The sequence below is a fragment of the Dendrobates tinctorius genome, unplaced genomic scaffold, assembly GCF_039654945.1.
Source record: "Dendrobates tinctorius isolate UK_male_01 unplaced genomic scaffold, ASM3965494v1 ptg000105l, whole genome shotgun sequence".
Taxonomy (NCBI): Eukaryota; Metazoa; Chordata; class Amphibia; order Anura; family Dendrobatidae; genus Dendrobates; species Dendrobates tinctorius.
Genome location: NW_027361773.1, coordinates 7,954,832 through 7,980,632, shown reverse-complemented (window position 1 = coordinate 7,980,632; position 25,801 = coordinate 7,954,832). Strand labels below are relative to the sequence as shown.

The window sequence follows — 25,801 nt, the reverse complement described above, 5'->3', positions numbered from 1 at the left end:
GACTGTAGGGACCGTGTTTTTTTCTTTTTCTCCTGTAAACTCTATGTTGATGCCTTTGCCCAAAAAGCTCTACTTTTGTCTCATCTGACCAGAGAACATTCTTCCAAAACGTTTTAGGCTTTTTCAGGTAAGTTTTGGCACACTCCAGCCTGGCTTTTTTATGTCTCAGGGTAAGAAGTGGGGTCTTCCTGGGTCTCCTACCATACAGTCCCTTTTCATTCAGACGTAGACGGATAGTAAGGGTTGACACTGTTGTACCCTCGGACTCCAAGGCAGCTTGAACTTGTTTGGATGTTAGTTGAGGTTCTTTATCCAACATCCGCACAATCTTGCATTGAAATCTCTTGTCAATTTTTCTTTTCCGTCCACATCTAGGGAGGTTAGCAACAGTGCCATGGGCTTTAAACTTCTCGATGACACTGCGCAGGTAGACACAGGAACATTCAGGTCTTTGGAGATGGACTTGTAGCCTTGAGATTGCTCATGCTTCCTCACAATATGGTTTCTCAAGTCCTCAGACAGTTCTTTGGTCTTCTTTCTTTTCTCCATGCTCAATGTGGTACACACAAGGACACAGGACAGAGGTTGAGTCAACTTTAATCCATGTCATCTGGCTGCAAGTGTGATTTAGTTATTGAAAACACCTGTTAGGTGCCACAGGTAAGTTACAGGTGCTGTTAATTACACAAATTAGAGAAGCATCACATGATTTTTCGAACAGTGCCAATACTTTTGTCCACCCTCTTGCTTCGGGGGCCCCGGAAGAAGCAAGAGGGCGAAACACGCGTCGGGGCGCGGGGATCTTTTGCACGGCTCCTATTTATGGTCACATTGCGGAGAAGGTAATTAATAACTGCTTCTAGTTTATGTATATATCTTTTTGGTATCTCTTACTTGGATTACGGTATAATATCTTATGGATAAAACTACTGCATATATGGAGACTATTTTATAGTCCTTATTGATGTGTATTAGGAAGTTAATTATTTTAATTGTTAATTCCATATAATGATATCTAAAATGAACATTGGGAAGCGTTTATTTTGATGATACCTCCTGTGACACTTTAATTATGATATATTGAATATATTGTTCAAACGGATTATGTTTCCCCTAGGGGTATATTATGTTGAAAATGACATGTGGTTCTTTTATTCCTTTTTCATGAAATAAAATATTGTGATTTTATCACAGAATATTTATTGGTTCGCTTCATTTTTCTGGGATATTAGTTACATCTTATTTCCCTGTGGATGTGTTTATCATTTTAATCACTATAACAGCGCCAACTTGACAATGCTTGCAGTTTTCTTAGTGAAATCCTGCTGATGGGTTCGCTTTTAATATCATTCAAAGTTCAGAATAATCAGCATGTAATCTATATTCTGCAGGTCAATACAATTACTGAAATACCAAATATATATAGTACACAAATACTGGGTCCGCATAGCTGAAGTCCTAATCGCCCCCTTTTCCTCTTCACCTCCTTGAAAAAATAAAATATTCAGCAGGGTCAAAGAAGAGCATATCCTTCAACTTTGCCGCCTTTACAAAATAATTTTGCTCCTATTGAGGCCCTTGAAGCTACATTCCCATGATGAGTTTTTGGTGAGTTTTTGATGTTGCTACAGTTCTGCACCAAATATGTAAATCAGGTTACTTGCGTTTTTTCATTGCAATTTTGAGTGTGTTTATTTTAAATGCATTTTTATCGCATTTTTGACTGCGTTTTTTTGTCTAGTGCTGGTATGAAATGTTTTAAGTAAAGCTGCTTTGTTTGTTTTTGATACTTTCTGGTATTTGGCTTTGACAAAACTTTATTGATATAGTTATGTGCAGTTTACATGCGTTTTTGATGCATTTCCACAGTGGAAATTAAAAACGCACATCCTTTTTTTACATCCATATTTTCCTCATCTAATGCACGTTTATGGGGGAAATATACTTATTAAACTCAGTTTGCCCGCAAGAGAAATTGACATGCTGCGGATTTGAAACACGCACAGTAGGTCAGTTTAGACTGAGTAAAAAAAACAACAGTGAGCATGAAATTTTGTAAATCCCATCCAATTCGCTGGACCATGATTAAGACGCAAGTCGAAACGCGCTGCTTTTAATACTGCACCTATGTATTTGTGCTCACAATGTGCATATAAGCAAATGTAGTGGATCAAGTATTTGAATTTGTTTTAAGTGGCTCAATAAAAGCTACTTTTTACTTCAATGCATAGTCTATATCGCTGGATCAATATCCTCTCTCTTTTTCGTGCTTATACTGTGGCTGCTCTGCCCAGGTCCATGCGTGATTTGGACCTTACTCAGGAACTACTGACCAGATCAGCTGACTATCACATGGTTTTTGCTTGTATTTATTGATAAGGTTGTAAGTAACTTATTACTTTTATTCTGCAGTTCAATATAATTATGGGGATACTTAATTTTTTTGTGTATATACAGTGCCTTGCAAAAGTATTTGGTCCCCTGGAACTTTTCAACCTTTTACCACATATCATGCTTTAAACATAAAGATACCAAATGTAAATTTTTGGTGAAAAATCAACAACAAGTGGAGCACAATTGTGAAGTTGAACGAAATTTATTGGTTATTTTAAATTTTTGTGGAAATTAAAATACTTCTGCAGGGGAAGGATGGGGGCTCATCTTGTTCTGAGAGCTATAACGTTGTAATTTTGTTGTTTACAGAGCTACACATGTGGTCAAAATTGTTGGTACTCCTCGTTTAATGACAACAAAAAAAATCACAATGGTCACAGAAATAACTTGAATCTGACAAAAGTAATAGTAACAAAAAAATCTATGATAATGAGCAAATGAAAGTCAGACATTGCTTTTCAACCGTGCTTCCACAGAATTTTAAAAAATATAACTCCTGAAATAGGCCTGGACAGAAATGATGGTACCCCTGAAAATAATGTGACACAAAGGACATGTTAATTCATGGTGTGTCCACTAATTAGTATCACATGTGTCTACAATCTTGGAATCAGTGAGTGGGCCTGTATATAGAGGGCTACAGATACTCACTGTGCTGTTTGGTGATATGGTGTGTATCACACTCAACATGGACCAGAGGAAGCGAAGGAAAGAGTTGCCTCAGAAGATTAGAAAGAAAATTATAGACAAACATATTAAAGGTAAAAGTGATAAGACCGCGCGCCTAATTTTGGCTCATCTTTCATCGTTTTTAAGAAATCTCAAGATGGAAGAGGCCAGGAGCCATTTGGTGAGCTGCATTTCTTGCTACATGTTCACAGACTTACCAGTGGAAAAGCCAAATTTCACATGCCACAAATGCAAGCTTGTGTCCCTGTTGGAGGAAAAGTTGCAAAATCTCGAAGAGAGGTTGGCTACGTTGAAGATCATTAAGGAAGGTGAAGAGTTCTTGGACAGAGCAGAATTATCTCTTCATGTTACAGAAAGAGAAGAAATTCGAAGTGCACCTGAAGAAACAGAGGAATGGAGACATGTGACCCAGAGAAGCAGGAGGATCAGGAGGCAGTCAGCACCCATACTGCTCAGAAACCAGTACCAGGCTCTCACGCAGGAAAATGATGAAGAAATACATCAGGATAAGACTTTGCCAACAAACAGCAACCTTGTACGCCTTCAGAGTCCTCCTGGATGGAGAAAGAAAAATGTTGTGAAGAAGAAACGGAGAGTGGTGGTCATGGGGGATTCCCTGTTGAGAGGAACAGAGGCCGCTATCTGCAGACCGGATATAACTTCAAGAGAAATGTGCTGTCTTCCAGGTGCAAAAATTAAAGATGTGTCTGACAGGATATCAGGACTCTTCAGACCTACAGATGACTACCCATTCCTGCTACTACATGTGGGGACAAATGACACCGCAAGAAACGACCTGGAAACCATCTGCAGAGACTTTGAAGACTTAGGCAAGAAAGTGAAAGAACTGGGAGCGCAGGTGGTCTTCTCTTCCATCCTCCCAGTGGATGGCCATGGAACAAGGAGGTGGAATAAGATTCTGCAGGTGAACAACTGGCTACGTCGATGGTGCCGTCAGCAACGGTTTGGATTTCTGGATCACGGAGTGAACTACTTATACGATGGACTACTTGCTAGAGATGGGGTGCACCTTACGAAGACTGGAAAGCATGTATTTGGAAGTCGCCTTGCTACACTTGTAAGGAGAGCTTTAAACTAGAACAACATGGGAAGGGAAGCAAAAGACCAGAAAAAGCCATACACCTGACAAATGCTATTGAGAACTCTGCTAATAGAAGTGGAAAGGAAGAACAAAGACGAAAGAATCTAATTAATAAAAATATTGGAGAAAGAGAAACCAATCACAAACTAAAATATTTCTATACTAATGCACAAAGCATGGGCAACAAACAAGGAGAATTGGAACTACTAACACAGGAAAAGAAATATGATGTCATTGGAATCACTGAAACTTGGTGGGACGATACACATGATTGGAATACAAGACTAGAAGGATACAACTTATTTGCAAGAAACAGACTTGATAAACGAGGAGGAGGTGTTGCATTGTATGTTAGAAGCGCGTATATCTGCACAGAGATTGAAGCTTCAGAGACTGGGAGTTCTGTGGAAACTGTTTGGGTAAGAATACAAGGACAGAACAATGGAAAGGACACCATTGTAGGCATTTACTACAGGCCGCCTGTGCAAGCTGAAGATATGGATGAACTCTTTATGCATCAAATGGCCAAGTTCTCCAAAAAATATGACATAGTTGTCATGGGAGATTTCAACTATCCAGACATTTGTTGGGAATCTCTCTCAGGCAAAACTAACAGGTCAAGGAAATTCTTATCCTCTCTTGCTGACAACTTTATCTTCCAAAAGGTAGGGGAGAAAACAAGGGGAACTGCTACCTTGGATCTAATCCTTATAAACAGGGAGGAAATGGTTGAGGAGGTAAAAGTGGCTGGAACCCTAGGAGGTAGCGACCATGCTATTTTAGAATTTTGGATAACTAGAGGCGGAAGACCTGTGAAGACTCAGACGTCAAGGTTAGATTTCAGAAAGGCAGATTTTAAGGGATTCAGAAAGATAATTGGAGGGATCCAATGGCTGGATATCCTTAAAGACAAAAATGTCCAGGAAGGATGGGAAATCTTGAAAAATGAAATTCTCAAAGCACAGTTGTTAACAATTCCGAAAAGAGGGAAGAATAGGAAGCATTTAAGGAAACCAGGATGGGTGAACACAGAACTTAAGCACATGCTAAAAAGGAAGAAAAAAATGTTTATAAAATGGAAAGAGGGAGGCATATCTAAAGAAGAATATAATGCTGTCTGCAGAATCTGCAGGGCACAAATCAGATTAGCTAAAGCTGAAAATGAATTGAGGCTTGCAAGAGATGTCAAAAGCAATAATAAAGGATTTTGGGGATATGTCAAAAGTAAAAGAAAAGTCAAAGATGCTATAGGATTTTTACAGGATGAAAATGATGAAATGGTAAGACAGGATGTTGAGAAGGCTGAACTTTTAAATTCCTATTTTGCATCTGTTTTCTCTCAGAAGGGAAATGTAACACCAACTGTTATTCACTGTCCTATTAAGGGAATAGAAGAATCCAGGATATCTATAAACAGAAAGATAGTGAGGAAACACTTAGCTAACCTAAATGATTTCAAGTCTCCAGGTCCAGATGAATTACACCCCAGAGTACTAAAGGAGATAGCAGAAGAAATTTCTGAACCACTCTCCATAATCTTTGAAAATTCTTGGAGAACAGGAGAAGTGCCAGAAGACTGGAGAAGAGCAAATGTTGTTCCTATCTTCAAAAAGGGGAAGAAGGTGGACCCAGGCAACTATAGGCCGGTGAGTCTGACTTCTATACCAGGAAAGATCTTTGAACAAATTATTAAACAACATGTAAGTCAATACCTGGATAAGAATGAAGTGATCAAACAGAGTCAGCATGGGTTTGTAACTAATAAGTCATGTCAGACTAACTTAATTTCCTTCTATGACGGTATCACTGATTGGGTGGATCAAGGAAGTGCTGTAGATATAGTATATCTTGACTTCAGCAAAGCATTTGACAAAGTCTCTCATACAATCCTTATTGAAAAAATGACTAAGTATGGAATGGACAAGGCAACTGTTAGGTGGATTCATAGCTGGCTTAGTGATCGGACCCAAAGAGTGGTCGTAAATGGCTGCACATCCAGTTGGAAGAATGTCTCAAGTGGGGTACCACAGGGCTCTGTCCTGGGCCCTGTATTGTTCAACATCTTTATCAACGATTTAGATGAAGGAATTGAGGGTAAACTGATTAAATTTGCTGATGACACAAAGCTAGGAGGGATAGCTAATACTAGAGAAGAGAGAGAGAGGATTCAAAAAGATTTAAATAAACTGGAGAAGTGGGCAGTAACTAACAGAATGGTTTTTAACAGGGAGAAATGCAAAGTACTACATCTGGGCAATAAAAATGAAAAAAGCATATATAGAATGGGAGGAATAGGGCTAAGTGACAGCACATGTGAAAAAGACTTGGGTATACTAATAGATCACAGACTGAATATGAGTCAACAGTGTGATGCAGCAGCAAAAAAGGCAAATGCAGTTCTAGGATGTATTAACAGAAGCATACAGTATAGATCACGTGAAGTCATTATTTCCCTCTACTCCTCTTTGGTCAGACCTCATCTGGAATATTGTGTCCAGTTTTGGGCACCACATTTTAAAAAAGACATCAACAAACTGGAGCAAGTTCAGAAAAGAGCGACCAGAATGGTGACCGGTCTGCAAACCCTGTCTTATGAGGAAAGGTTGCAGGATTTGGGAATGTTTAGTTTGCAAAAGAGAAGACTGAGAGGAGACTTAATTGCTGTCTACAAATATCTAAAGGGCTGTCACATTGTAGAAGGATCAACTTTATTCTCATTTGCACAAGGAAAGACTAGAAGCAATGGGATGAAACTGAATGGGAGGAGACACAGATTAGATATTAGAAAAAACTTTTTGACAGTTAGAGTGATCAATGAGTGGAACAGGCTGCCACGAGAAGTGGTGAGTTCTCCTTCAATGGAAGTCTTCAAACAGAGGCTGGACAGACATCTGACTGGGATGATTTAGCGAATCCTGCTTTGAGCAGGGGGTTGGACCAGATGGCCCAGGAGGTCCCTTCCAACTCTACGATTCTATGATTCTATGATTCTATGATAAGACCATCTCCAAGCAGCTTGATATTCCTGTGACTACAGTTGCACATATTATTCAGAAATTTAAGCTCCATGGGACTGTAGCCAACCTCCCTGGACCTGGCCACAGTAGGAAAATTGATGACAAATCAAAGAGATGGATAATACAAATAGTAACAAAAGAGCCTAGAAAAACTTCTAAACAGATTAAAGGTGAACTTTCAGCTCAAGGAATATCAGTGTCAGATCGCACCATCCATCGTGGTATGAGCCGAAGTGGACTTCATGGGAAACGACCAAGGAGGACACCATTGCTGAAAAAAATTGTAGAAAAGCCATACTGGAATTTGCCAAACTACATGTTGACAAACCACAAAGCTTCTAGGAGAATGTCCTATGGACAGATGAGACTGCTATTTCTTACAGAACACAAAAAAACATGAATGTTGAGAAATACTTTTGTGACAACAATAGCAGACGTGTAGCTCTATACAGTTGGAAACATTCACATCCTTTTAGACAGCATATAAAGCTTAGACATTTTTTATGCTAAAGGTTCCCATATTAAATACATTAGAAAAACAACACCAAATCAGGGCATGTAAAGACAGCCATATACAATGTAACTCAATTTTTATGAATACATTCTACGTAAAATCTTACGCAGTGTCATTCCTGCAATAAAAACCTTTAGGGTATGTTCCCACAGTCAGTAAACCCTGCGGGTTGGACGCTGTGTACATCTGCAGCGTTGAACCTGCAGCGGCCAGATGTTACAGCATAGTGGATGGGATTTCATGAAATCCCATCTCCACTATGCATCCTGAGACGCCACCGGCTTCCCTGCGGAGACGGACATGCCGCGCGTCTTTCCATCTCCGCTGCATAAATTACCCATTCACTATCATTTGATGCAGTAAAACCGCATTATCTTCTTAGTCACATGCATATTTAGTGCGGGAATACAGCTTACTATGCATGTGTACTAATTTAAAATAATGTCTTACCTTGTTTCAGCCGGAAGTTCGCGTACACTGCAGTTCTCACGATGAGCTGAGCTGGGGACATCTCCGGTCACTAGCCAACTTATCACGGTCAGCTGACCGTGAAAACTGGAGTGCCCATGACCGTCGGGGACCGAGTTATCTACAGTCATAAGCGGTCATCAGGTTAAAGCTCCGCTGTGTCTGGATGTCAGGTTGAGTGGTGGTATAATTCCACAGTTCAGCCAAAGGCATCCAGATGTAGCAGAACAGGACTCGTCGTGGGACATTATGTATATCTTCTTGGCGGACAGGTATGGTATACTGTTGCTTTTTTTTTTATTTCTCTTACAGGAGAACGAGGGTGTCGATGGAATAGGCAATGCAGTAAGCATGGTTTCATTAAGATCTATTAAAGGAGTCTGTCAGTATTTCAATTAAAAGTACCATATAACTATAGGATTAGTAATGGATAGGTATCTTATAGTGTTAGGCGTCGGATTTCTGTCGCTGCACAGCGAGAATCCCGAGCCTTAAGGGCCTGTCACACTAAGCGATATCGCTAGCAATATCGCTATAACGTCACTGGTTTTTGTGACGTTATAGCGATATTGCTAGCGATATCGCTATGTCTGATACTTACCTCCGACCGCTCCCCCGCTGGTTATCGCTGATCGCGCGAGAACGTCCTGGACCGTTTCTCGTCATCAGCTTCCTGCTGTGGAGACGAGCGACGCGGGCGGGAGGACGTCAGGATCGCCTCGCCTGACACGTAAGTAGTGACCCCCAACCCCTGCAATGTCGCTGGTGAGATCTGCCTGTGTGGCAGCTCACTAGCGACCACTTAGCGATGCACCAGCAATCCTGACCGCGTCATATCGCTGGTCAGGATCGCTGGTGCATCGCTAAGTGTGACAGTACCTTTACTTCCAGGGGTCTCCCATTCCTCTCCACCCGCAGAGGAGGTTGCTCAGCAAACTCGTCGGTCCAGTCGCTCTGCCCAGACCAGCTCCATGGGTTTGCTTGCTGCTGCCACCTCTGGCGCAGCTATGACAATACATGCTGCTCAGCAGCGAGATTCTCCAGGGACTAAGTCTCCATGTCGGGCCACTGAGCATGCCCGTGGAGTGATCGTCCATTGGAGATCGAAGGTCACGTGCTCAGGTCCTGCTCCTGTTCGGATTGGCCCATCCGAGAAGCCAGGAAGGTCCCGGACGCTCGTGGCTATAAAAGGTTCGCATGGCCGCTAGGCCATGCGCTAGGATAAGACTGTATTTACAGACTATGTGGAGTGAGTGATGTATGCACGCATGAATGTCTCTGGTGAATGACTCATTAAGAAACCCCTACCCTTGGTATGCATGTGTTGTGCAGCCTAGCCTGCTAGCGCCCAGGCTTAGGTGTAGGAAGGACAGAGGTTGAGTCAGGCATCAGTCCTCACCAGGGACTCAGCACGCCTCAGTGCATGTGCTCCATAGCCAGCGTCTATAGCGGCGTTCGTGGCAGCGACGCCGCACGTTCAATGGGCCTAGAAGGACTCTAACCCCGTGTCCTTGGGGTAGAGTTCTGTGGCCGTACACTGTGCGCTATTTTGGCCGGGCTCTGTGAGCTTAACAGGCTCCGGCATCTACGTTCAGCAGTTGTGCGGCTCTGTGCATTAACAGAGTTCGCCCCTGTTCACATTGGGTGACGTAACCCACGTGTGACTGGTTTCACACCGCTTAATTCTTCCGCCATTACTTAGCAGCAGTGTACCACCTCTGCACGGTGGACCCCGGGCTGCGAACGCACCTACTATTATTTTATAATTTGGTGCGTTCCGCCAGCCCTAACATTTAGACGCTTCTCTATTACTAAGCCGTGGGCTTGATGTCACCGAACAATACAAAGGTGACATCAACCCCACAAATATTACCCCACTTGCCACAGCTCCAGGGCAAGTGGGAAGAGCCAGGTAAAATGCCACAATTGGTGCATCTTTGGATTATGGGGTGACTGTGAGCTGCTATTTTTAGGTTGGTGAGGGCCAAAATCCATGGGCCTCGCCAGCCTGAGAATACCAGTCCACAGCTGTCTGCTTTTTCCTTGGCTGGTTAACAAAAATAGGGGGACCATGCACTATTTTTTTTTAGGGGATCCCACTATTTTTGCTAACCATCCAAGGTAAGCAGACTGCTGTGGCCTGGTATTATCAGCCTTGGAAGGTTAATGGACATTGGATCCTTACCAGCCTGAAATACCAGTCCCAGTAATCTGCTTTACTCTGGCTGGCTAACAAATATAGGGGGACCCCACGCCTTTTTTTATTATTATTTATTTATTAAAAAGGAGGGGACCTCTCTCTGTGCTTTCCTCCACTTCCTGTGTCATGTACTACTGGCTGTGTCACAAGATTCACCATTATTTAAACTACTACACATGCATTGTAAGCTGCGTTCCCGCACTTAATATGCATGTGATTAGGAAGATAATGCAGTTTTACCGCAAATAATGATAGTGAATGGGTAATTTATGCAGCTATATAAATTGACATGCTGCGGTCTGGAAAGACACACCGCATGTCCATCTCTGTGGGTGAGCCGCGGGCATCGGTGCACGCATAGTGGGCATGGAATTTCTTTAAATCCCATCCACTATGCTGAAACAGCTGGATGCTGCGGGTTGTACATTGCGGATGTATGCAGCATCCAACCCGCAGCGTTTACTGACCGTGGGAACATACCTCAATATATCTGCAAACACTTGTGTGAATCTGAATATCTGAAATCACTTTTATTTCCTTCCCAGAAGCCAACTTTTAATTAATTTTATTTCAAGTGACAAAAAAAAAACCGCATGCAATGAAAAAAAGCATCAAAAATGCATGCGGGGAAAAAACGCATCAAAAACGCATGTAAAAAAATTATCAAAAATGCAGGTCACATCCCAGTGACCTCAGATGCAGATTTGGTGCAGATTTCACCTGCGTCAAATCCTGAGCAAATACTGAGCCATTCCTGATCGTGTACACATACCCTTAGGGTATGTTTCCACAGTCAGGAAACGCTGCGGATTGGACGCTGCGTACAGCCACAGAGTCCAATCCGCAGCGTCCAGATGTTACAGCATAGTGGACGGGATTTTATGAATTCCCATATCCACTATGTGTTCAAAGACGCAGGTGACAGACCTGCGTATACGCACATGCGGCACGTCTTTATAGACCGCAGCATGTTTATTTATGAGCATCTCCGCAAGATAAATTACACAGTCTATGTATAGGATGCGGTGATTCCGCCCGGTTCAATGAACACATGCGGAATCACCGTGCGTACAAAAGCCGGCAGCGCTTTGGGCGGACCTGCATGTACGGAGCATGGAAACATACCCTACAATAATTCGTACCAGAACTGTATAAGTTGTGTGAACACATCGCACAGTAATACCCATATTCATCTTCATCATAACCAGCACCACTGGTAAACTTACCATTGTACAGCAATGTATTCTGATCTTGGATTATTATGACTGTAAAGACTTAGCCTTACCTGCCTAATTTTTGTTCCAACCATAGAAGCGCTTGTATCAATTACAAAAACCACATTCTTTGGAAGCGGAGGCAGATCTGTAGGTGCAAAGTAATGCACAAAGTATCCATTTAAAACCTAGAAAAAAGGTGAAATGTAACTTGTGTTAAATTGACTAAATCAGAGTTACATGACATCACAATAGCTGTATTTTTACTGCAGCTTTTAATTATTATCTTATACTGTACATAAAAATGAGAGATTATGGCTATGTTATTCATCCATTATCTACCTCTATCTGTTGCATGGTGTTGAGTTCCACTCGGGCCTTTTAACCCCTTAATGACCGCCGATACGCCTTTTAACGGCAGTAGTTAAGAGTACTTATGCCTCAGCGCCGCTTTTTAACGACGCTGAGAAATAAGTGTATATTGCCCCCAGAGTCGGAATTTCTCCAGGGTCTCGGCTACTGGGGGTAGCTGAGACCCCAGAGAACATGATTCGAGTCGGTTTTTACCCACTCCAGTGTTGCGATCACTGTTATTCACGGAATAACGGCAACCGCAAAAAAAAATTCCGATTTCCCATTTAATTTCTCTCTCCTCCAATGTGATCGCACACCAGAGGAGAGAGAAAAGGGGTCCCCCAATTCCCCCCGGTACCTCCCGGTGTCCCTGGACCATCCTGCATCCCCCATTTTCTTCAGAGATCTGCCATCTGGGACCCAGCAATAATAGGATAGTTTTCCTATTTGATCACTGTGATAGGGTCTATCACAGTGATCAAAATAAAAAAAATAGTAAATAGTAAATTAAACCACCCTTTTTGGTTAGGTAAAAATAATAAAATAAAAAAAGTATTTATTTCCATTTTTCCATTAGGGTTAGGGTTATGGTTGGGCTTATAGTTGGAGTTGGGCTAAAGTTAGGGTTGGGCTAAAGTTAGGGTTAGGGTTGGGCTAGGGTTAGGGTTAGGTTTAGGGTTGTGGTTGGGATTATGATTAGAGTTGGGATTAGGGTTAGGTTTGTGGTTAGGGTTGGGATTAGGATTAAGGATGTGTTGGAGTTAGGATTGTGGTTAGGGTTTGGATTAGGGTTAGGTGTGTGTTAGGGTTTGATTTATAATTGTGGGGTTTCCACTATTTAGGTACATCGGGAGTCCCCAAACGCAACATGAAGCCACCATTGATTCCAGCCAATTTTATGTTCAAAAAGTCGAACGGTGCTCCCTCCCTTCTGAGCCCTGCCATGCGCCCAAACAGTGGCATTTCCCCACATACACAGGGTACCAGCATACTAAGGAGAAATTGCACAACAAATTTTGTGGTCCATTTTCTCCTGATACCCTTGTGAAAATAAAAAAAAAATGGTTTCAAAGTAAATTTTTTTGTGAAAAAAGTAAAATGTTCATTTTTTATTTCCACATTACTTTAGCTTTCATGAAGCACCTGAATGGTTAATAAACTTCTTGAATGTAGTTTTGCGCACCTTGAGGGGATTCAGTTTTTAGAATGGTGTCACTTTGGGGTATTTTCTGTTATATTGAGCCCGAAACTCACTTCAAATGTGAGGTGGTCCCTAAAAAAATGGTTTAGTAAATTTTGTTGGAAAAATGAGAAATCATTGGTCAACTTTTAACCCTTATAACATCCTAGCAAAAAAAATGTTTCCAAAATTATGCTGATGTAAAGTTGACATGTGGAAAATGTTATTTATTAACTATTTTCTGTGAAACCACTCTCTGATTTAAATGTACAAAAATTAAAATTTTGAAAATTGCTAAATTTTCTAAATTTTTGCCAAATTTTCTTTTTTTTGTAGATAAACGCAAGTTATATCGAATACATTTTACCACTAGCATGAAGTACAATATGTCACAAAAAAACATTCTCAGAATCAGTGGCATACGTTGAAGCATTCCAGAGCTATAACCTCAAAAAGTGACAGTGGTCAGAATTGTAAAAATTGGCTTGGCCATTAAGTACCAAATTGGCTCTGTCATTGAGGGATTAACCTGTTAAATGTATCTGTTAATCTGTTACAGCAGCATTTGCAGTGCATATGCCAGGAGGGGTACTTTGTTGTAAATGTGGGTCGCCCTCCCAGGGCTGTGGGGTACTCGGTACCGGGCCGGTATCAGTGGGATGTGTCACAGCAGTGGTGACCCAGACCATGGCCCTGGGCGCCCAAGTAATAGGGGAATGTAATGGTTGGAATGAATAGTTTGTGACGCCACCTGTGGTGCTCGGCAAGGGAGGTGTTAAGCCGACGCTGCATGCAGGTCCGCTGGGACTGATGGTATGGTGCAGCAAAGATGTAAAAGCTCCCCACAGGTGAAGCTGTAGTCCCAGGGCAGTGTAGATGTGGTTGGCACGGCGATGTAGCAGTGCCGGAAAGGTAGGAAGCAGACAAGACACAGCAGGGTGCAATTTCTGTACCTTTACTTGATAACTGCAGACCAGGGTCCTGATTACAGATGGTACCGGAGCAGGCTAGCCTGGAAGCAATTCAGGGATTCTCTCTCAGCAGATGGGCTGTGCAGTCTCCTTCCTAGCGCTTACTTAAGGGATCTCCAGTACTGAGATACACTGAAGTTCCTCCTCTCAGATGTTCCCAAGAACTCTACTTGTACGGCAGACAGCTGTAGCCTATCTCGGGGACTCCTCTCTTCTGAGTCCCGGCTCACTTTCCAAGCTGCTGTTGTGCCCTCAAGTCTTAGATGAGAGTAGTGCATTTACAGCCTTCTACTCCTCTGGTGTCTGCTGTAGGACCATCAGTGTCCATACAGCCATGGAGACCAGGCTCCAGTTCATGCGCTCTTACTGTGAGGGAGCTCTCCTTCCTCAGCTCAACCTCCAGCTTCTTTATACACGTCTGCACACTTCACCCTCCGCAGACTAACTCACCACTCCTTCCTCTTGGCCCTCAGAGAGCACTCCTCCCCTTAATTCCAGTTCAGAGTTCCCCCTGCTGGCCTGGAGTGGAACTGTGTTGCATGCATAGATTGACTGCGAGAGAGACTCATCATTGCCTCCAAGCCTGGCATTACCCTCCCCTGGAGGAAGGCAAAGCCACTGTGACGACCATACTCCTGGGGGCGACACAAATGTCCATTAGTGCCCCACCCCCTCACAATTGTGGGGCACCGATAGAGTTTGACAACAGCCGGTTGTCTGTTAAAGACCCCTGTGCCTGTCATGATGGCACTTCTATGAATGACAGTCAGCATGTGGCTGACATTCATAAGAAACCAGTATTTCTGTAATATACAGCGATACTATGGTATTGCTGTACACAGCACAAGCGATCAGATACTATCAGGTTTACAAAGTACCGTGAAAAGTAAAAAAAAAGTTTTGAAAAATATGAAAAAATATAAAAATACAAACATTCGAATCACCACCCTCTTCCACCATTAAAAATTTTTAAAAATTCACTTGGTATATTTGAGTTAGTAAAAGTCATATCTGCCAAAATATGAAATTAATGGACCTGACTGGAAAACGGCAAAATGAGAAATAAAATCAAAATGCTGTTGCAACAGCGCAAAAAAAATGCAATAAGAGGAGATCAAAACATTGCTTCAACCCAAAAATTGTATCAATATAAACATCAGCTCAGGGCGTAAAAAACAAGCCCTCACTTTGCCTCATCACTAGTGTTGAGCATTCCGATACCGCAAGTATCGGGTATCGGCCGATATTAGCGGTATCGGAATTCCGATACTTAGTTCCGATACTTTTGTCATATCGGATTCCGGAATCGGAATCGGAATCGGAAGTTCCCATCATGCTATGAGCCTGCTTGCTTTGATTAAGCCAATGGGAATCCTCCGAAGTGTGGGCACATCCTGTTAGGCATGTAGGCATGTTAACTATTGGCATGGCTGTGATTGGCTGCCGAAATGATGTCATGATGCACTATAAAAGCCACCGCAGCCGCCATTTCTGGTCACTCTGCTGTGAATTCAGTTAGGGACAGGCTGCTGTAGAAGACTGTGAGGGACAGTTAGAAATAGCGATTCCACCAAACATCTAGTGCTTTACCCAGGCTACATAAACCACCACTGTAGCCTTCTTTGCCCTAGCAGCAGTGTTCACAGCTGTCTGCAAGGGCTGTGTGAGTGCAGCTCACGCTGTGGAGTGGGTCCTGCAGCCACGTCAGGCTGTAGGCCACCCAGTGTGATCACTGCTGCCTCATACATCTTTTATTTTTTGAGCTGCATTTTTTACATAATTTCAATCTAGTGTGCTTCCATCCGTATCCATATACGTTGGTTGCAAACACTAGTAGTAGACAGCAGAGCCTTTCTGCAGCCTTTCAGTGCTAGTGTCCACTTTGCTGCACTGTTCACGGCTGTCTGAGAGGTCTCTGACTGTGTGTGAGTGCAGCTCACGCTGAGTAGTGTGTCCTGCAGCTACGTCTGGCTGTAGGACGCTCAGCGTGCGTCAGTGCCTCACACATATTTTTATTTGAGTGCAGCTCATTTTTTCTTCTATTAGTGTGCATCCATCCGTCTCCATCTACGGTGGTTGCAAACACTATATAGGAGTACACAGCGGAGCCTTTCTGCAGCCTGTCAGTGCCAGTGCCCACTTAGCTGCACTGTTGACGGCTGTCTGAGAGGCCTCTGACTGTGTGTGAGTGCAGCTCACGCTGAGTAGAGTGTCCTGCAGCTACGTCTGGTTGTAGGACGCTCAACGTGCGTCACTGCCTCACACATATTTGTCTTTGAGTGCAGCTCATTTTTTCTTCTCCTATTAGTGTGCATCCATCCGTATCCATCAACATTGGTTGGTTGCAAACACTATATAGGAGTAGATAGAGGAGCCTTTTTTTCTGGCTTGTGCCCTGCCGGCGCAGCCAGATTAGTATTACCCAATTTTTTTGGAGCCTCATCTTTTGCATTGTAGGTTACCTGCCTGCATTGTAATAGCTCCAAAAAGTTGGTGATACTATCAGTTTCAATTCTTTGTTCACATACTTTGAGTTTGTTTCCAACAAAGAAACCACAAAAAAAGTTCACCAAACACTACATTTGGAACTTGTGTAAGCCACATCAGCTCCTATTAAAGTCTAGTCCACACACACACACTTCATAAAATTAGTGTTTCTTGTACCTGTAACCAGCTGTTCAGGAATAAGCACACTAAGGCCCCCCTTTGTACTTTTTTGCCTATCTTAAGCAGTCTTGCAAGATGAAGAAGGCAGGGAGTAAGGCGCGTGGGCGTGGGCGTGGGCGTGGAGTTTCAGCAGGGAGAGGACGTGGGGATTCTGCAGGGAGAGGACGTGGGGATTCTACAGGTAGAGGACGTGGGGATTCTGGGCCTGCTGCGGGCACCAGTGGATCAGCATCCCCCAGTTTTAGCAGGCAACAGTCCTTTATGCGCAGCTTTGTAGGACCTCAACGTACCCCACTGCTGCGGGAGGAACAAATTGAAGCCGTTGTCGGATGGATGGCAGCTAACGCATCGACTTCAATTACTTCCGCATCCTCTCAGGGTCAGAGCATCGACGAGCAACCATCTGTCTCTTCACCACCTGCCAAAGTGCCCAGGCAGTCAGAGAGACATGGACAGGAGCCATCACAGTCTCTACTTCTGTTCTCGGAATCTGTTGGCTTGGAAAGAGGGGGCCAGCCAAGCAGCATTCCTGAATGTGAAGAAGAGGGAGTATGCAGTGATGCGCAACTTCTTTGTCCCTCTGAATCTGAAGAGGCGAGTGGGCCAGTGCCTATGGTCAGCACACCTCAGTACGCATCAGATGATGACGAGACTCAGTTGCCACTTTCTGGTGCGTACGGTGCTGGCGAGACAACCCCGGAGAAGCAGCTGTTTGAAGAGGGGAGGGAAGATGATGAGGTCCTTGACCCATCATGGCGTGAGCAACAGGAAGGTGGTGGGAGCAGCTCGGAGGAAGAGATTCCCCTACCGGCCAAAACAGGAGGCAGAGGGAGGGGGAAGACTTGGTTGCCTGTACCCTCCACTTCGGCACCCGTTAGGAGCATTCCTCCTTCCAAAGGCAAACCGGGCGCTCACAAGAGTTGCAGTGCGTGGTCCTTTTTTGACACAGTTGCAGATGACATTTGCTTTGTCAAATGCAAGCTGTGTCATCAGAGAGTCAAAAGAGGGAGAAATGTCAGCAACCTCAATACCACAAATATGTGGAAACATGTGCGCACCAAGCACGAGTTGGAGTTGCAGAGACACCCTGAAGACGTAGGCCAACGTACAGCACCACCTACCACCTCTTCAGTTCGTGTTGGGCCCTCTTCCTCCAGCTCACACACTGCTGGTTCGGCTTCCTCACAGGATCGCCAAGGAAGAACCTCTGCCACTGTTGTCCGGAGACCCTGTCAGATTACACCCATAGCAGCACGTTCCCATCCATCACAGCCATCGGTAGCACAGGCATGGGATAAAAGGCGCCCTTACTTGGCAAACCATCCCCGAGCACAGTCTCTGAATGCTGGCATTGCCAAACTTCTGGCAGTTGAAATGCTGTCATTCAGGCTGGTGGATACTGACACCTTCCGGGACTTAATGGCATTGGCAGTCCCCCAATACAACGTGCCCAGCCGCTTTTATTTCAGCAGGCGAGCCGTCCCTGCCCTGCAGAAACATGTTGAGGGCAAAATAAAACATGCACTACTAAACGCCGTTAGTAGCAAGGTCCACCTGACCACCGATGCGTGGACCAGTAACCATGGACAGGGACGATACCTTTCCCTCACTGCCCACTGGGTCAACGTTGTGGAGCCGGGTACGGATCTGGAGAGTGGCGCTGTACGTGTTCTTCCAACGCCACGGATTGCAGGACTCCAGTCTGTACACATAGACTCCTCCTCCTACTCAAGTTCCTCAGAAACAGCAGAGCAGGAGCCTGTTACGACCGATATGACCACAGCCATGGCCAAACGTCAACAGGCTGTACTCAAATTAATTTCTTTGGGGAATCGAAGCCACACAGCGCAGGAGCTCTGGAATGCTATCAAGCTGGAGAGCGATGTGTGGTTTGGGCCAGCGAATCTCCAGCCGGGCTTGGTAGTGTGTGACAATGGCCGAAATCTGGTGGCAGCTCTTGGCCTAGGCAACCTCACACACATCCCATGTCTGGCACATGTTCTTAACTTGGTCGTGCAGAGCTTTCTGAGGGACTATCCGGATCTTGCTGCACTGTTGCACAAGGTCCGCATAGAGTGCGCTCACTTGCGACGTTCCAGCACGGCAAGATCGCGCCTCGCTGCTCTGCAGCGACGATTTGGCCTTCCGGAACATCGCATCATATGTGACCTACCCACCCAGTGGAATTCAACGTTACATATGTTGGAGCGGTTGTGTGAGCAGCAGGCAGCAGTCATGGAGTACCAGCTGCATCAGGCACAAACAAGTCGCACTGTGCGCCGTTCACACTTCAGCACCATTGAGTGGGCCTCTATGAAGGACATCTGCCTCGTTTTGCGTGCCTTCGATGAATCCACGCGGATGGCGAGTGCAGATGATGCACTAGTCAGCATGACTGTCCCCCTTATCTGCCTGCTTCAACAAACACTGCAAGCACTAAGGGATGAGGTTTCAGAAGAGGTGGAGGATGAGGAGTCCCAAATGCCATCTGCTTCTGGACAGTCTGCGCTACGTGTTTCCTCACAAAGGCCTAGGCAGGGGACACTTTGTGAAGAGGATGAGGAGGAGTCGATGGAGGAGGAAGACATCTCTCCAGAGGAGGGAGGTACACAAACCTCTACTCAGTATGTACAGCGAGGGTGGGGTGATGCAGAGCAGGCCGAGGTCACGCCTCAAACAGGGGACAGCGGTTCTTTGGCAGTTGGGAGTCTGCAGCACATGGTTGATTTCATGCTGCAGTGCCTGAGAAACGACCGCCGCATCGCCCACATTCTCGTCTCGGCTGATTATTGGGTGTACACCCTCCTAGATCCTCGCTACCGGGACAGCGTACAAAGGCTCATACCAACGTTGAACCGGGAGCGTAAAATGCGGGAGTACGAAGAGTCACTGGTGCAGTCCATAATGTTTTCCATTCCACCCGACAGCATTGTTGCTAGTGCTTTACAAAGCAGCTCTGTGCGTCGAGGCAGTGGAGGAAACTCTGCACAAAGAGGGAGCAGAGGCAGCGCCGCAGCACAAGGCAAGACCACTATGGCCCAAATGTGGCAAAGTTTTGTGTGTCCACCACAATTGTCTACACCATCAGCGACGCCTCGAGTCAGCAGGAGGCAACGCTTCCGTCAGATGGTGTCAGACTACATGTCTTGCCCTGTCGCTGTACTCCCAGATGGCTCTTCCCCCTTCAAGTTTTGGGTCTCTAAGCTGGATACATGGCCAGAGCTTAGCCAGTATGCATTGGAGGTGCTGGCTTGCCCTGCTGCCAGTGTATTATCGGAACGTGTCTTTAGTGCCGCAGGTGGTGTACTAACAGACCGTCGCACGCGACTATCTTCCGATAATGTTGACCGGCTGACTTTTCTGAAAATGAACAAGGCCTGGATCTCAAAAGACTTTGCCATTCCTCTTACAGACTAAATTAGTGGTTGGCAACTGTATCCAGGTCTGCTGGTGTGTTCATTTTTCTACCACCTGAACTATAATCCCTTTGCTTCAACACAGCCAGTTGTCGCTCAGATGTGTCGTCTGCACAGAGAAACACACTAGCTCCTGTGTTAGTGGGGTTCAGTAATGCCAGCTGATCCCCTGCTGTGTGGACGGCAAAGTCACCAGCTCCATCAACATTCAAACCACTACTGATTTTTAACCGTGCCCAACTTAGGTCTCTGGCTCCACTGTCTCTACTATTTCCCCTGACCTCCAACCCCGCCATCTACATCTCTGAAGTGGCGTCAGCACAATCTACACTTGTTCCTGTGTTCCTGTGGCTCAGTCCCATCAGTTTATCCCCTGATGTGTGTCCGGCAAGGTCTCCTGCTCTGTCCACATTCCCATAACCAGTAGTGGGAATGAGGACAGAGCTGGCGAACTTGCCGGACAAACATCAGGGGATCAACTGACGGGACTGAGCACCAGTAACACAGGAACAAGTGTAGATTGTGCTGACGCCACTTCAGAGATGTAGCTGGCAGGGTTGGAGGCCAGGGTAAATAGTAGAGACAGTGGAGCCAGAGGCCTAAGTGGAGCATGGTTAGAATCAGTAGTAGTCCACAACCTCCATAAAACCCGCTGCCCATTGGCCTCTGCATGCGGCATGCGTAATCCTGGGCTACAACAGCGTCAGTTGGTGTTCAGAAGTGTCGTCTCCACAGAGCCAAACACATTCGTTAGAGTGTTAGTGGGGTTCAGCACTGCCAGCTGTTCCCCTGCTGTGGAGATGGCAAGTCTCCTGCTGCCTTCACCTGCCAAAATCCAGTAGGCCCCAGCCTGCTCCTCGCCAAATCCTGGGCTCCAACAGCGTCAGTTGGTGTTCAGAAGTGTCGTCTCCACAGAGCCAAACACATTCGTTAGAGTGTTAGTGGGGTTCAGCACTGCCAGCTGTTCCCCTGCTGTGGAGATGGCAAGTCTCCTGCTGCCTTCACCTGCCAAAATCCAGTAGGCCCCAGCCTGCTCCTCGCCTAATCCTGGGCTCCAACAGCGTCAGTTGCTGTTCAGAAGTGTCGTCTCCACAGAGCCAAACACATTCGTTAGAGTGTTAGTGGGGTTCAGCACTGCCAGCTGTTCCCCTGCTGTGGAGATGGCAAGTCTCCTGCTGCCTTCACCTGCCAAAATCCAGTAGGCCCCAGCCTGCTCCTCGCCAAATCCTGGGCTCCAACAGCGTCAGTTGGTGTTCAGAAGTGTCGTCTCCACAGAGTCAAACACATTCGTTAGAGTGTTAGTGGGGTTCAGCACTGCCAGCTGTTCCCCTGCTGTGGAAATGGCAAGTCTCCTGCTGCCTTCACCTGCCAAAATCCAGTAGGCCCCAGCCTGCTCCTCGCCTAATCCTGGGCTCCAACAGCGTCAGTTGGTGTTCAGAAGTGTCGTCTCCACAGAGCCAAACACATTCGTTAGAGTGTTAGTGGGGTTCAGCACTGCCAGCTGTTCCCCTGCTGTGGAGATGGCAAGTCTCCTGCTGCCTTCACCTGCCAAAATCCAGTAGGCCCCAGCCTGCTCCTCGCCTAATCCTGGGCTCCAACAGCGTCAGTTGGTGTTCAGAAGTGTCGTCTCCACAGAGCCAAACACATTCGTTAGAGTGTTAGTGGGGTTCAGCACTGCCAGCTGTTCCCCTGCTGTGGAGATGGCAAGTCTCCTGCTGCCTTCACCTGCCAAAATCCAGTAGGCCCCAGCCTGCTCCTCGCCTAATCCTGGGCTCCAACAGCGTCAGTTGCTGTTCAGAAGTGTCGTCTCCACAGAGCCAAACACATTCGTTAGAGTGTTAGTGGGGTTCAGCACTGCCAGCTGTTCCCCTGCTGTGGAAATGGCAAGTCTCCTGCTGCCTTCACCTGCCAAAATCCAGTAGGCCCCAGCCTGCTCCTCGCCTAATCCTGGGCTCCAACAGCGTCAGTTGGTGTTCAGAAGTGTCGTCTCCACAGAGCCAAACACATTCGTTAGAGTGTTAGTGGGGTTCAGCACTGCCAGCTGTTCCCCTGCTGTGGAGATGGCAAGTCTCCTGCTGCCTTCACCTGCCAAAATCCAGTAGGCCCCAGCCTGCTCCTCGCCTAATCCTGGGCTCCAACAGCGTCAGTTGGTGTTCAGAAGTGTCGTCTCCACAGAGCCAAACACATTCGTTAGAGTGTTAGTGGGGTTCAGCACTGCCAGCTGTTCCCCTGCTGTGGAGATGGCAAGTCTCCTGCTGCCTTCACCTGCCAAAATCCAGTAGGCCCCAGCCTGCTCCTCGCCTAATCCTGGGCTCCAACAGCGTCAGTTGGTGTTCAGAAGTGTCGTCTCCACAGAGCCAAACACATTCGTTAGAGTGTTAGTGGGGTTCAGCACTGCCAGCTGTTCCCCTGCTGTGGAGATGGCAAGTCTCCTGCTGCCTTCACCTGCCAAAATCCAGTAGGCCCCAGCCTGCTCCTCGCCAAATCCTGGGCTCCAACAGCGTCAGTTGGTGTTCAGAAGTGTCGTCTCCACAGAGCCAAACACATTCGTTAGAGTGTTAGTGGGGTTCAGCACTGCCAGCTGTTCCCCTGCTGTGGAGATGGCAAGTCTCCTGCTGCCTTCACCTGCCAAAATCCAGTAGGCCCCAGCCTGCTCCTCGCCTAATCCTGGGCTCCAACAGCGTCAGTTGGTGTTCAGAAGTGTCGTCTCCACAGAGCCAAACACATTCGTTAGAGTGTTAGTGGGGTTCAGCACTGCCAGCTGTTCCCCTGCTGTGGAGATGGCAAGTCTCCTGCTGCCTTCACCTGCCAAAATCCAGTAGGCCCCAGCCTGCTCCTCGCCTAATCCTGGGCTCCAACAGCGTCAGTTGGTGTTCAGAAGTGTCGTCTCCACAGAGCCAAACACATTTGTTCAAGTGTTAGTGGGGTTCATCATTGCCAGCTGATCCCCTGCTGTGGAGATGGCAGTCTCTCCTGCTGTCTCCGCATTCCAAAGACAGTAGGCCTCTGCCTACACCCTCCTATTTCCTGGGCTTCAACTCAGCCAGTTGTAGCTCGGAAGTGCCGTCCACACGGAAAGAGATACTTGCTCCCGTGTCTCAGTGGGGTTCAGTAACGTCAGCTGATCCCCTGCTGTGTGGATGGCAGTCTCTCCTGCTGTCACCTCATTCAAAATACAGTAGGCCTCTGCCTACACCCTCCTATTTCCTGGGCTTCAACACAGCCAGTTGTAGTTCGGAAGTGCCGTCCACACGGAAAGAGATACTTGCTCCCGTGTCTCAGTGGGGTTCAGTAACGTCAGCTGATCCCCTGCTGTGTGGATGGCAGTCTCTCCTGCTGTCACCTCATTCAAAATACAGTAGGCCTCTGCCTACACCCTCCTATTTCCTGGGCTTCAACACAGCCAGTTGTAGTTCGGAAGTGCCGTCCACACGGAAAGAGATACTTGCTCCCGTGTCTCAGTGGGGTTCAGTAATGTCAGCTGATCCCCTGCTGTGTGGATGGCAGTCTCTTCTGCTGTCACCTCATTCAAAATACAGTAGGCCTCTGCCTACACCCTCCTATTTCCTGGGCTTCAACACAGCCAGTTGTAGTTCGGAAGTGCCGTCCACACGGAAAGAGATACTTGCTCCCGTGTCTCAGTGGGGTTCAGTAACGTCAGCTGATCCCCTGCTGTGTGGATGGCAGTCTCTCCTGCTGTAACCTCATTCAAAATACAGTAGGCCTCTGCCTACACCCTCCTATTTCCTGGGCTTCAACACAGCCAGTTGTAGTTCGGAAGTGCCGTCCACACGGAAAGAGATACTTGCTCCCGTGTCTCAGTGGGGTTCAGTAATGTCAGCTGATCCCCTGCTGTGTGGATGGCAGTCTCTCCTGCTGTCACCTCATTCAAAATACAGTAGGCCTCTGCCTACACCCTCCTATTTCCTGGGCTTCAACACAGCCAGTTGTAGTTCGGAAGTGCCGTCCACACGGAAAGAGACACTTGCTCCCGTGTCTCAGTGGGGTTCAGTAACGTCAGCTGATCCCCTGCTGTGTAGATGGCAGTCTCTCCTGCTGTAACCTCATTCAAAATACAGTAGGCCTCTGCCTACACCCTCCTATTTCCTGGGCTTCAACACAGCCAGTTGTAGTTCGGAAGTGCCGTCCACACGGAAAGAGATACTTGCTCCCGTGTCTCAGTGGGGTTCAGTAATGTCAGCTGATCCCCTGCTGTGTGGATGGCAGTCTCTCCTGCTGTCACCTCATTCAAAATACAGTAGGCCTCTGCCTACACCCTCCTATTTCCTGGGCTTCAACACAGCCAGTTGTAGTTCGGAAGTGCCGTCCACACGGAAAGAGACACTTGCTCCCGTGTCTCAGTGGGGTTCAGTAACGTCAGCTGATCCCCTGCTGTGTAGATGGCAAAGTCTCCTGCTGCCTACACAGTCGTACCACTACTGATTTTTAACCGTGCTCCAATTAGGCCTGTGGCTCCACTGTCTCTCGTATTTCCCCTGTCCTCCAACCCTGCCAGTTACAGCTCCGAAGTGGCGTCTGCACAATCCACACTTGTTCCTGTGTTACAGGTGTTCAGTCCGGTCAGTTAATCCCCTGATGTGTGTCCGGCAATGTCGCCTGCTCTGTCCACATTCCCATTATGGGAATGTGGACAGAGCAGGCGACATTGCCGGACACACATCAGGGGATTAACTGACCGGACTGAACACCTGTAACACAGGAACAAGTGTGGATTGTGCAGACGCCACTTCGGAGCTGTAACTGGCGGGGTTGGAGGACAGGGGAAATACGAAAATCAGTGAAGCCACAGGCCTAAGTGGAGCTTGGTTCAAATTAGTAGTCTACAACCGATCTTAAAATTTCTTCAATGCAGCCTCAGCCTGCTCCGTGCTTGTCCCTGGGCTTCAACACAGCCAGTTGTTGCTCGGAAGTGCCGTCTTCACAGAGTAAAACACTAGCTCCTGTGTTTGTGGGGTTCAGTAACGTCAGCTGTTCCCCTGCTGTTTTGATGGCAATCTGTCCTGCTGCCTCCCAATTGACAGCACATCAGGCCTCAGCCTGCTAAGTGCTTGTCCTGGGCTCCAACATCGCCAGTTGCTGCTCATAACTGACTTTGGCACGGGTACTCCCTCCTGCCCAGCTTGGTTCCAGCCCTGCCTGCTGTTTCCGGGAAGTGTCAATGTCAGTTTGCCACCCCAAGTTGCCATGTCGTGTTGCGGTTGGGTTAGCCGAGGCTAGGGTGCCAGCAGTTTAGGTGCTTCCTATGTGGACTGCGGGTTCTGGTAAGAAAGACTTGTTCCATAGTGCCAGTAGGACAAGCACCCCCTGTAGGACTGTGTGATTCGGTAACTGCGGCCAGCTTGCGGCATGCCAACTTTGCTTTTCAGGGGTAACTTCTGATACCCCTCCGGGTTCCAGCACCGTCAGCTGGTTCTCGTCAGAGCCTTTGGCCTAGGTGCCTCCATCTCGGTATCCGAGTTCCGGCAACGTCTGCTGGTCCTTGGTAGTGCTTTGTAGCACAGGTACCTCCTGCTTAGTAACCGGGTTCCAGCACCGTCAGCTGGTCCTCGGTTGTGCCATTGGCTCTTATTCCTTCTGCTGCCCCTCCGGGTGC

At 46.6% G+C, this 25,801-nt stretch overlaps 1 protein-coding gene across 1 annotated transcript in view; it reads right to left on the bottom strand.

Moving 5' to 3' along the window:
* ITIH5 (inter-alpha-trypsin inhibitor heavy chain 5) overlaps window positions 1-25,801 on the bottom strand; it is a 190,898-nt gene that overhangs the window by 104,462 nt on the left and 60,635 nt on the right. Inside the window, exon 7 of the mRNA XM_073589035.1 lies at window positions 11,671-11,787. Within this exon, the coding sequence (XP_073445136.1) occupies window positions 11,671-11,787 (117 nt within the window). The remainder of the gene's footprint in view (window positions 1-11,670; window positions 11,788-25,801) is intronic.